Here is a 12907-nt window from a genome sequence, read left to right on the forward strand (position 1 = left end):
AGTTGCCGTCCATTTGAAACTTAGATTCATTATGAATACTCTGCATAAACAACCTATCAAAGATAGTATTTATGTTATTTCAGTTATTTCAATTAATCAATTATTGCAATAATCGAAAACAGAACTAAGTAGAAACACTACCTTTGATAAATTGATTACTTTACCAATCTCTATCGAGGTGAAACATTCAATCCACTACCACAGCCCTAAGCTTCTGAGACATGATAGATCAACAACCAAATGAGGGGGTTGTGGGTCCAAAAGAGAATGTCTAGAGCAAGGGAAGCAGAGTGCCTCCCTGTCAGTGGATGTAAGAAATGAAACAGTAGGTGGACTGAGCTCCCACAAGTTGCATCCAAGACCCATGATGGCCAGCCTTCATAGAAGGGGAGGGGACATTGGATAGAAACAAGAAGACTAGGATAAGGAGAGGCATTGACCCCATGAGATTGTAGAGGATGATAAACTTAGTGGGTTCCCCTGGACCTCACAAAAACAAAACAAAAAAAAACTAGAAACACTTTTAATTTTCTTTATTAATGAAAGAAGAAAATCTCAGGCAGGGTGAAAAAACACATATGTGCAAATTTCCACATGTAAAGCTGGCAGGGTTGCAATATAAAGCCATGAAAAGAAGATGAAGTGTGGAAAGATACCAAAGAAACTGAGTATGTAGGAAATGAAGATGAGCAAATGGAGAGTGAGAGAGAGTAAAAGAAGAAAACAGAGAAGATCTCCAAGATGAAAGAACAGACTCAAGCAATGGAGGCTCATGCAACAAGGAAGCCCAAGATCCAGTAAAAACAACTGGAGAAAAAGAAAACAAAAGACCAAGTAATCCAAGCACTGAAGGATGAGGATGGGATTACCTGATTCTCATTGGGAAGAGGGAACTAAAATCAAGCATGAAAACAAGATTGGTGAAACCCATTGAATGACAAGGCAGTAATATCACTGGCAATCAGAGTGAATCCAGTTGCCATTAAAATATTGGATGATTCCTGTTGAGGAATGGTAAAGCCTTGGGAGATGTCAGAAAAATGGAAATACTACAATAATCCAGATGATCTACAAAGCCAATGTTTTTTTTTTGCTCTAACAAAGACACATTTGAACAAAATAAGCCAAGGAAAGAGTAAGTCTTTGTTCAAATGCTAGTGCTCATGGGGATTATTGTACTTAGAGCGTGTATCACACTCCTATTAGTGGAGAGCTATAGTATAATAATGATTTCATCACAGGCTAATGCAGTACATGTTAATATATATATAAGGGTGGGAGCTTCATTCAAGGCTTGTGGCATGCACAAAACAATTCATAGCAGTTACATGATATAATAGTTCTTTGTTGTGAAGAAAGAGGTGAGTAACAATTATGAAAAATAAACACCATTAACCCATTAGGTACCAAATTATAGCATAATTGAATACAGTTTCACATTTTGTTTTCTCTTTAAATTTAATCTCTTATTTGATGTTAAAGTTTGTTTATAATGGCAAAAGTATTTCCTTAATAAATTGGTGTCTTACAGGCTAAAATGTGGTAAATTCATAGAGATTAATTTTGTTTAAAGTCAAGTCATATATCACATATATATATTTTTACAATGCTTTTTAGCCTCCACCAAAAATTCTCTATTGTTACTTTGCTTAAGTTTTCTCTACATAATCAATTGAAAATTTCTGAAACAAAATGAGAAAACAATCACTTTTGTTCCATTGAGTTTGTCAGTTTGAGATAATATTATCTAACCAACAGAAAGCTTACGAAAAATTAAAAAATACAGGCAAGTGTTTAAATATATTTGATGCATTCTTGGTATTTCTGGACAGTTCAACTTCACATGATAAACTGATCTGACACTAAAAATGTTCAATTCACCATTATGGCATCTACATACACTTAATTTCCATTTTGCAACTGTGTGACAATTTTATTTTAATTCTATGTTTCAAAATATTTTTGTTAACATAATAATTGATTTAAAAAGATAGAGAAACAACTTACTGGCAACAGGATCCACAAGCATTGATACAAAAGATCTATATGCATTAATCTGTGCAACAGGATCCTGGTTGAGAGCAGGGGGTACCATTCTTGACATGATTACAACATCTGCTTATCAGGTATACGTAGCTCTAGTTAACTGGCACTCTTACAATGTAAGGTATTCTGGATGTTAACACTGAAAGAAATGGATTAAAATTTAAGAGGACTAGAATACAAAAGGTTTGAAGAAGAACACTAAAATATTTTGAGGGTTTAACCAACATCTACTGAAAAAGTATGAGACAAATTATAATCAGTTTCTAAATACAAATGTATGCTTTGAACAAAACAGGTATTTTAATTTGATTACCTCTACCTCTGCTGTTTTTAAAGTTTCACTCATGATCAGGTTGAAACAGCTGTCCCATAAGTTGATCCTTGTGCTTCTCAATGATCTCACTTTCATGCTGTTATTCTACTTGGAAAACAGAACTGAACCATCATAAGGCAGACAAAGATTTTATTCTGTCTGATTTAATGGTTTTAAACTGTGGGATATAGACCATTCAATCCCTATGCACGACTAAGCTAAATATCTACCAGCAAAGAATATAAAATAAGAACCTGCTATCTTTATTATTTTCTCAGATATTGTTATATTTAGTTAATCAACCAAGGTGGCCCCACCCAGCTCTTCCATTTTTGGAAATACTTGCTTACGTACACCTACTTCATCCAATTACATATGTGTATAACCAATCAAAAGCTCAGAAAGTCCCCTACATGGTTTTCTTAGCCTCTGTGAAGTGTTTTTGTGGGAAGACCTTTCTTTTCATGGTAAAATCAAAGCAGTAAGGTAGGAGATTATAGAGCTACTATGCCAAAAAGAAAGAACTTTTGCACGTGGATGATATGAAACAAAATATTTTTTTTAGGTTTATATATACATTTGAATAACTAAAAAATCATAAATTACAACATCAATACCATAGAATTCAACTATAATTTATCAAGTTTAGTAACTAAGATGTATTTTACTCTAAAGAAATATGAAATTTCGAGTAGACTAAAGACACAACCCACCTCATTGAAATCTTGATTTAAAAGAAAGAAATGATGCTAGGTACATTGGAAAGGCTTAGAAAACCACTAGGGGGACATTCTGAGCTTCTGATTGGTTAATCATGTCATATATAGAAGGGTTTATAAGAAAGCATTTCTAAAAATGGAAGGAGGTGAGCGGGGTGCCACTGTGTTTGATTTATTACATGAGCAATATCTTAGCAAATAGAAAAGATAAGAACTTCTTATTTTATATTCTTGCTTATAAACATCTGTCATTTGAGTTTCTGATTTGTATGAAACTATAGACTTAGTATTTTGACTTCACTAACATCTAATTTGAACCAGTGCTGCATTCAACATACCACGTGACACACAAAAATCTGTTTTTTTAATAATTACTTTTAAACTAACAAATTGAGTAATATATAGTTTAAAATTTGAATTATAATCTAAAGTTTGATACCAAACTTATTGACATAAATTCATAAAATAGTTGTTCCATATAATTTTGAATGCGAGTCAACAAAAGAGATGACATGGCCTTTCACCTGTGACCCGTATGGGAAGGGTTAAGGGGTCTTGGTCCTTATATCCCACATTGGTGACTAGGGCAATTGGGCTGCAATGTTATGTATAGATATACTTTTGCTTGGATCTCAATCTGTAGCTACGGGGTGATGCGTTCCAAACCACTGAAATACCGGCGAGAAAGTAAACAACTCCGATGTGGACAAACCTTCTTCTCCACCTACAGAAGCCCGAAAGGCAACACCTCAGGCTTAGAATGACAATATCATGAATGCCTTACTAAACCAAAAGAACAGAACTCATGCAGGCCAGAATTATGATCATTCATTCTCACTCCCCAACCAAGTGGGCAAGGAGCTTTCCACTTGCCCCCAGAATTATGGGCAGGATGTGGAACAGCTGTACTCAACCAAGGACCCAGGATGGGACTACTCTGCTTTCAGAATTATGAGGAGATATGAACCTCCTTCCATGAATAACATACTGAACCGATATTGACCAAAAAGAAGGCCCATGCACAAAACAACCACATAGCAAAGCATCAAATGTGAACCAATACTATGAGTAGGCTCCCACATAGGCTGGCACTGCTCCTACCAGTATCTGAGAAAAACATCCAGGGATGCGGGTAGGAGGGCCCCCAGCTTTGTCCTATTCTCCAACAGTGGAGGAATTCACTCTAACACTCTGGAGGAAAAGCCTCTGTCTCTTGATCAAACAGACAAGTGAAGAAATCCATAAGAAGAGGAATAGAGGAGATCCAAGGTTTGACAACAAAGGGAAGGAGAATGGATGCCATCTTGGTGATTGATATAAGCTATCACTGTAGAATTTTCAGAATGGATCATGACCAGATGATTTCTGGCAAGATGAAGAAAATGATCCAAAGCACAATGTACAGCCAGAAGCTCCAGGATGTTGATATAGTAAGACCTCTTGGCCAGAGACCAATAACCTGAAGCTTCCTGCTAATCAAACCATGCTCCCTCCCTCCCCCAGCCATGGAGGGAAGCATCTTTGAAGATATACAAATCCGGACGAGGATGAGGAAGTGGAACACCCACTGACATGTGGGTCTTGTCCAACGACCAATGCATTTCGTCAATACGAGGAGGAAGGGAAATAGATGCATCCAAGGGATCCTGCACAAGGTTCTGCTGATCATGCAGAGTCCCCTGCAGAGACCTCATACATGCTTAACTCAAGGGGATAAGGGTTTCCATGGAAGACCACATCCTCAAAAGTGATAGCACCTCGCAAGCAGTAATAGAAGGAGCATTAAAGGCATGGAGAACTGAAAGGAGGAGGAGAATGGATCTTACTGAGATGAGTGTTGAAAAAGACACACAAGTGGACAAGATATTGGATAGGTATAAGGAATGACTTCTGTAACTTGATCAACCAAAACACACAAGCTGCCTCCAAAAGAAGCAGATGAGTGTGATGGGCAGACTCCCATTCAGAATGAGCTAACAGAACCAGTCATCCATGTAATGGTGTAAGCTCAACCTCCGAGCATGCATATGTCAGGCAATGGCCTTTACCACTCAACAAAAGACATACAGGGCTGAGGCAAGCCCAAATTGAAAGTGATACACTACCCCGTGATGACCAAACCAAAGATAGTGCCTTGAGCAACAAGGTATAAAAATATGCAGATAAACATTCACCTCAAGGTGAGAAAAACTCCATGGTAAAACAAGACAAAATCCAAAATTGATTGAGATGGGACAGATCAATCACAGAACGCCAATCCCCTGTTTTCTTTGGTACTACAAACAGCCTAGAATAAAAACCTGGAGAAGAATAAGGTACAGGTTCAATGGCTTTCTGGGAGAAAAGATTCTGTACTGCCTCAGACAGATGTTGACTAGTGGTAGGATCCTGAGACAACAGAAATGATATAGTAATGGTTGGAGATGGCTTGAATGGGTAATGAAGAAAAACTTTAATATAAGTTTAACATAACAGCAAACGTACAACGTTTCGACAAGGTTTTGTCATCATTGGGTACCTGATGAAAAAAATGAGAATAACAATTCCACTTTGGAATAAGTTACAAAACACTTCAATGTAGAAACAAAATTCAGTAAGTTGAAAAAAAAAACACTACTGAAGAGCATGAAGAAAAAATATCTTGATATGAATATTGCCAAATCAAAAGTGATAGTTCAGTAGAATCAAATAGGGGAGTCACGTGCATTACGATGGTGTGTCGTACTCCTATTGGTGGAAGACTGTCATGATGATTTATATGCGAGATGCAGTTGAACCATATCGATCGTGTAACAGGCAAAAAACTTTTTGCATATAGAAAGTAGTACTGAATGAGAATAGCTATATGTGTGAGAAGAGGTAATGTACAGTATTGGAAGTTGCAATTATGCGGTGCATGTGCACTCCTGTTACTGTATTCAGTGGTATAAAACTGGCCTTTACAAAGTGACCTGTCTTGGCCTTGTTCTGGTAGACCAGTATTCTGTAAAATACAGTCCCATTTCAGTTAAAATACATTATATGTGTATACGTATATTATAACTATTTACAAATAAGTTCTCAAATTTCAGTAATTTTTCGTAAAACATAGAGCAGTAAATAAAGAAGTATAGAAAAAAAATGATCTCTTCTAGTTAAGAACTTGTTTGTCGCTTGCCGTAATTTGCCATGCCTTGTCAAATTTTGCATGTGGAAATACCTAAAAATCATAAATTCATGTATCAATACCATAGAAATCCACTATAATTTATCAGGCATACCAACTAAGCTGTATTTGGGTCTAAAAATATATCTCAAACAACATTTTCACTTACCCCTTCCTTCCCAGATTTGTGAAAAAAAAGAAAAAAATCTTGGGAACTTTCCACTTTCAAGAGCCAGAAAACCATGTGGAGGAAATTCTGAGCTTTTGATTTGTTATAAAGCCACGAAGGAGCGAAGCTGGTGTACGTAAGAAAATATTTCCAAAAATTGAATAAGTGGGTGTGGCCACTGTGTTTGATTCACTAAATATAGTAATATCTCAGCAAAAGATAGGAGGTTCTTATTTTATATTTTAGCTTGTCAATATCAGTAATTTGAGTTTTTAATTTATAAGAAACTATAGACTTTGTATTTGAACATCACAAACATCTAATTTGCTGTATTCATCATACCACACGACACACAAAAATCAACATTTAGGATATTTTTTTAATATTTAGTTTTATATTAAGAAATTAACTAATGTATAATACTAGAATCTGAATTATAATCTACAATTTGATACCAATCTTATTGACAGACATTCATAAAATAGTAGTTCAATAAAATTTTGAATGAAACTACAAACGTGATGACATGCCCTTTAACCCCTGATAATAGGAAGACCCAGTGAGAAAGTTAACAACACAAGTTCAAAGTAGTCATGCTGGCATAATTTTAAGCAAAGTGCTCATAATAATAACAGAGTGTAATTATTAGGAACCTTAGGAACTGTAAACTCCAGAATTTTAAACCTAATTAGCAACTTTATGAGAAACAAAGACTTTATAAAAATGTTTCAAATAACTACCAAAAAAAAAATCATTACCCAAAACACTGACAAAGCCAAACAATGTAGGTATGAAGTTAAAGTAAAGAGTTGACACCACAAACAAAAATGAATGACTTTTTGTTTTTTGTTTTTGTATGGAACAACAGAACAACAACTAAATATATGGTGACTACAGGGAACATGAAACTGCAACTAAGTGGAAGGAATGCCAAAAGAAATAAAGAAAAAAATTAATCAAATAGCAGAAAACTTGAAATGCACAGGGAAATAAAACATATCAACATGGGCAGTGCTGAAGAAAGAATGAGCTTATCATCATGTATTAATGCTCATGGGGATTACTGTGCATGTAGGTTGTGACACCCTCCTATTGGTGGATGGCTACAATTATGTCAAAGGCTGGTGCAATACAAACAGACAAATATAGAGGGGAGATTTTGTTCAAGGCTTGTGCAGAAAATTCCATAGCAGCTGTGCATGTAGTAATAGTTCTTAGTGGTGCAAAGAAGTAAGCATCATTTCTGAAAGATTAATAATCAGAAACACTAACTTCGATTGATTTATTATTATCACGAATCTTGACACAAATCGATTAAACTGAACAACCCTGAATTAATTGAAAATAATAATGAGAAATCATAATGGCAATATCTCAATTACTAATTTCAATTTAGTTGACTATCTTCATAACATTAATTGAATTAATCATAATTTCAATTACTGAATAGCTGGAATAATCAAAAGTAGTATTAATCGGAAACATTAATTTCAATTAGTTGATTATTTTCAAGAAATTAATAATTGATTTAATCATATTTTTGATTAATCAATTACTTTACGTAACTTTAAATGCTCATACATAATTATTATATCAATTAATCAAGTTAATCACCCAGCTCTATCTATAACTTGTAGAAATACATTAAAAAAATAATCTAGGTGTGGTTGTTAGCATCCAGAAATGTGGATCCAAGATCCATGTCTTGTTGCTGCAAAGTTAATGTTTTCCTTACATACTTACCTTTTTGCACACAATAGCAAGGAATAGCTATTATGTATACAGAAAAAAGGATATTTTTTCACCAGAAAAAAATAGCACTCCAAGCTCTGGGTGTGTTATAAGAATGATGGTCATTTCAAGTATTCGATTAAAGAATCCCAAGACTTGGAGGTGTGTGCTGTTGACCAGCTACCTTCCCTCTAATTTATCACTCCAAAATTAAGGATGGCTAGAGTAGATAGCACTTGAGTAGCTTTGCATGAAATTCAAACACAAAATTAGAAAAAATTGTTAATTGAAAGGGAATAGGAATTGTCAAAAAGTACAGAAACAAGTTGAATCAAAATGCAAAGATTTTTTTCAAGCCTATAACTAGGGACTATAAAAAAAAATAAAACTTTTTTGGAAATAGTGTCTACATTATTTTCTCAAGCTACAAATCCCTATTTTGACTCCATGTCTACAGTACGTATCAATTTTAGTGCAGTAAAAATATTTATTTGTAGCTTGAGAAAATATTGTACACCCTATTTCCAACCTTGTTTGTTTAAATTTTTTTTAGAGTCCTTAGTTGTAGGCTTCAAAGGTCAAGCTCCCAGATAAAATGCTATGCTCAGAGATCAGAAGAAATACCGAGGTAAGAGACATTTCCAAGAATATTGCAGAATCAAAATGGAAATGGGCCGAACACATTGTTCGATTAAAAGGCAACAGGTGTATGAACAGAATCACAGAATGGCAGCCCCATAGAGGGAAGAGATCAAAAGATAGACCACACAAAAGATGGCATGATTACATCATAGAGAAAGAGGGCATCACATGGCCATGGAAAGCAGCAGATAGACATACATGGACGTCTTTGACAGAGGGCTATGCCTTGCAGTGGGTGGACACAGCCTAGAATGAATGAGTTGTAGGCTTGAAAATAAATTTTTGCATTTGATTCAACTTGTTTCCATACTTTTTTGATGATTCCTATTCCTCCTTTTGAAATTAACAATATTTACTAATCTTGTTTCTTATGTTTTTTACGTACATTTATGAGGAACAGATTTTAAACTACATATGTGCATATGTATTCAGTTGAATGTTACATGTTTTTCAACAGTTTACTGCTGCATTGTTTTTTTTTCCCATCCAACCATTAATTACTGAGGCAGGTGGCTTTGTGCCTGATGTTTCATGCAAACATGCATTGACCCTATTGCCACAGGTATCCTATACTGCACATGACACAAGGTTTTAGTGACTTACATTCAAAATTTTAATAAACTATTCTTTTTTTATGTTATACTGATTAGTATAGCATAGAATCTTAGCTAATAATCCATATTTTAATAGTATACAAGTTTTAAGTTCTTAATACTACAAGGCAATATATAAAAAAATCAAAAATTTCCTCTGGTGTGACACGTGACACATTTTCTCTAGGTATCTTTTCTATTTTATCCACCACCCCTACAATAACTACGAAAAGAAATGCCATCAATTTTGTTTGGCTACAGAGCTATCAAATAGAAAATCAGACCTCACCTGTCACATCCTCTCTTACAATATTTGTTAATAGTTCTCTCTCTTAATTATATATTACCTATAACCAATAGAAAGTGAAGGTTTTCATCTCTCAAATGACATATTGTATAACATGTTCTGAACAGATGAGCATCAATTTCACTTATAATACATGGTTCATTCCCGTGGGAAACTTAATGACTAGCTTGGTTGATCTTGTAGCAGTTCTTGTCGCATAGTTAGAAAGCGAGAAAAATATTGAGAGTCAGGTAAATTGTATACTTTTTGCATGTTATTAGTCTATATTCTGTGGTGCATTATTTAATTAAATCAAAATTATTTAGTGCATTATTATCACTAGTAGAAGAAAGTAGGGTTAAGTTCGATCGACAATTAAGAGCAAGAAAAAAGAAGATTGGGTAAGTACTTTATTTCTTATTTTTACATGTTTATTCTTTATTTATTATTATAAAAGTAACTAAAATGTAAAATAAGGATCTTTTTAGGTTAGTTAAGATTAGATTAGGTAAAATAAATAATAATAATATTATAATTAAAATGTTTCACAAGGCATGGATATAAGCAGCTCGTGGGTAATGTAATTTGATAGTGTAACATGAGCTGCATGTTCCCCGTGGGTTTACAACTTATAAAGGCAAAAACAGTAGTTAGACATGGTTCAAAGGGCAATAAAACAGTAAATTTTAATTATAAGTAGATGTATATTTTTATGAGTATAAAGCTACTTAGGATAAGTGAATGTAGTTTCATGCTATATTTGAAGTCATTCTAGAAAGAAAAAAAGTGGGTAATTTAGATTGATTTTGATTTGGGGGAAGGGTTATGAGGCCAGTCAAATTGACCAACCTAGTATAGAGTTATGGTGGAGAAAATAACAGATAAAATATAGAGTTTTACTGAAAACACATTTGAAATGTAGTTAGGAGATTTTTGAGATGAAGAAAAGTATTTTAATCTTAATATGAAAATCACTCTTTTATACATCCAGTGTTAATCTTTCTCAGGTGCAACTCAAACTTGAAAAGACCTGAGGACATAATCAACCTCAGGCTATCACCTGTTTATTCAAATTTTATTGCAGACATCAAATAAACTATAGATCTGAAATGTTGTAATTTGTAATATTAAAGTTTGGGTAGCCTTACATTTAGATCTTGTCTCTGAGGTTTTACTGCATAAAATGCAAAAAAAAAGGACCTTTTAAGCCTTCATGAATGTCTCTGCATATCCCATTAAAAAGTAAAATATTAAATCTAACCTTTATTTTTCAGTAAACTATTTCATTCTTAAACTCTTGTAATGTACTGGCTTCTACTACTGCTGATAGCAATTTATTCCATAAATTAATTACCATGTTAGAAAAATAAAACTGTTTTAACTGGAGCCTAGCCTGTCTTTCCCTAAATCTTGTGTCCTCTGACCCTATTAAGTATTATCATCAGAATATAGCACTAAAAAATTAGAAGCCTGAATCCTATTGCTCGCCCAGATAATCTTGTAAACTTAAAAAAGATCATCTCTTAAGCTTACTCTTCTTTTGTCAAGGAAAAATAAAATGATATCTTAACCTACCCCTACAAGATAATCCTTCAATACCAGGAATCATCCTAGTACTAGTAGTGGTAGCTGTCCAACACACACTAACACTAATGTGACCAGACATCCCGATTTTGGTGGGACAGTTTCATTTCTGAGCTCACCTGTCCCACTTTCTCCCAGAAACTTTAGGGGACATGAAAATGTTCTGCTTTGGGAGATGATGAACTTAAATGTTCTGCATTATCAAAATTAATACTGATAAGCACTACCGTACAATGACTGCACACAAGATTTGTCCTGTCCTTGTATAATATCCTTCATATCCATATGTTAACATTAAAATACATAGATAATCATATATAATTGTATCAAGAATGTGATAATATGAAATGACCTTGTCTATTGTCTCATAAAATGTAATTATTAGATTCGATGACGAGGGACCCACTTTGAGACTAATAATGGCTGGTATCTAAACCAACACCCCGGGGTGCCTAGATACCTCTTCTAAGTTTCACAACAGTTCCGGTCATGTGACTTCTTTGTTCAATACTGTATATATATATCCGTGTCAGTGTAAATTACTTGTACCTGATGATGACAAAATCTTGTCGAAATGTTGTACATTTGCTGTTATATTAAAGTTTTTCTTCAGTACCCATTCAAGCCGTCTCCAGCCATTATTAGTAATTATTAGATGGTATTTTTCAGGAATGTAATTCTTTTCTATTGCATGTTTACAAAATGCACTCCTGATTTGTTAAAGAAAATAATATCTAATGAAAAGTGTAATAATAAGATGGTATGCATTTTTCATGAAGTTTTAATTTTTTAATCCAACCAAATTTTTATTCATCAGTTAGGTGTCCCGCTTTGGACTCCAGAAAATCTGGTCACTTTAATTAACACGGGAACAAAAACTTAAGTTACTGTTCGTGTTACTTAACACAGAACAGTTCTAATCTTAGTCATGAAAAACACTGTCACTACTTAAGTACATTATTTCAAGATATAGTAATAGTACTAAAGTAAAAGTTAATTACAAATACGCTACTAGTACTAATAGTACCACTGTACAGTGTACTGTACTAGTCTGTAGAACTATTTATATTAGTACTAATAGTACCACTGTACAGTGTACTGTACTAGTCTGTAGTACTATTTATATCAGTACTAATACTATTACTACTAGTGCTACCACTACCATGACTTAGCTCGGACATCGAGGTTAGAAAAACTGCGCTTACAAAGAATTATAAGAACTTATTACAGTTTACATGCTACATTTTTAAATATCTTTCATGCTAGAGATAAATTATACAAATATCACAAGAATTTAAAGTAATTAGACAATATTCTTTCATGCATAGAGATAGAATATCATATAAAGAGTATATATTATCAATATAGTTACTTACTAATTCCACGCTCGTAAGTTCCATGTTCTTTCAACTTAAAAGTTCAAGCCGAAACCTTGTGTAGCTCTACCTAGCGAGTTGTTACAACCACAGAAAACACATATAACTAACTATACTGCTAAATCTAACAGAAAAAACAAAAGTCTTAAATATTTTTCTCTAACGTAATGAATATAAAGGTCAGATTCTAAATAAAACTTTTATTACACCTATTTCCTGGTCATAAATCTTCTCGAATATCAACATAATTTAACAGATGAGAGTTGATATTCAAAAAAAACTTCAAGTTTCTTTTATAATGAT

General features: G+C 33.8%; 1 protein-coding gene across 1 annotated transcript in view; it reads right to left on the reverse strand.

Moving 5' to 3' along the window:
• LOC106460134 (transformation/transcription domain-associated protein-like) overlaps positions 1 to 12674 on the reverse strand; it is a 262616-nt gene extending 249942 nt beyond the window's left edge. Inside the window, exons 1-2 of the mRNA XM_022386785.1 lie at positions 12605 to 12674; positions 2008 to 2185 (exon numbers count right to left, since the gene is read on the reverse strand). Coding sequence (XP_022242493.1) covers positions 2008 to 2104 — 97 coding nt within the window. The 5' untranslated portion in view covers positions 2105 to 2185; positions 12605 to 12674. The remainder of the gene's footprint in view (positions 1 to 2007; positions 2186 to 12604) is intronic.
• Positions 12675 to 12907: the final 233 nt, after the last annotated feature.

The sequence above is a fragment of the Limulus polyphemus genome, unplaced genomic scaffold (assembly GCF_000517525.1).
Source record: "Limulus polyphemus unplaced genomic scaffold, Limulus_polyphemus-2.1.2 Scaffold716, whole genome shotgun sequence".
NCBI classification, from domain to species: Eukaryota; Metazoa; Arthropoda; class Merostomata; order Xiphosura; family Limulidae; genus Limulus; species Limulus polyphemus.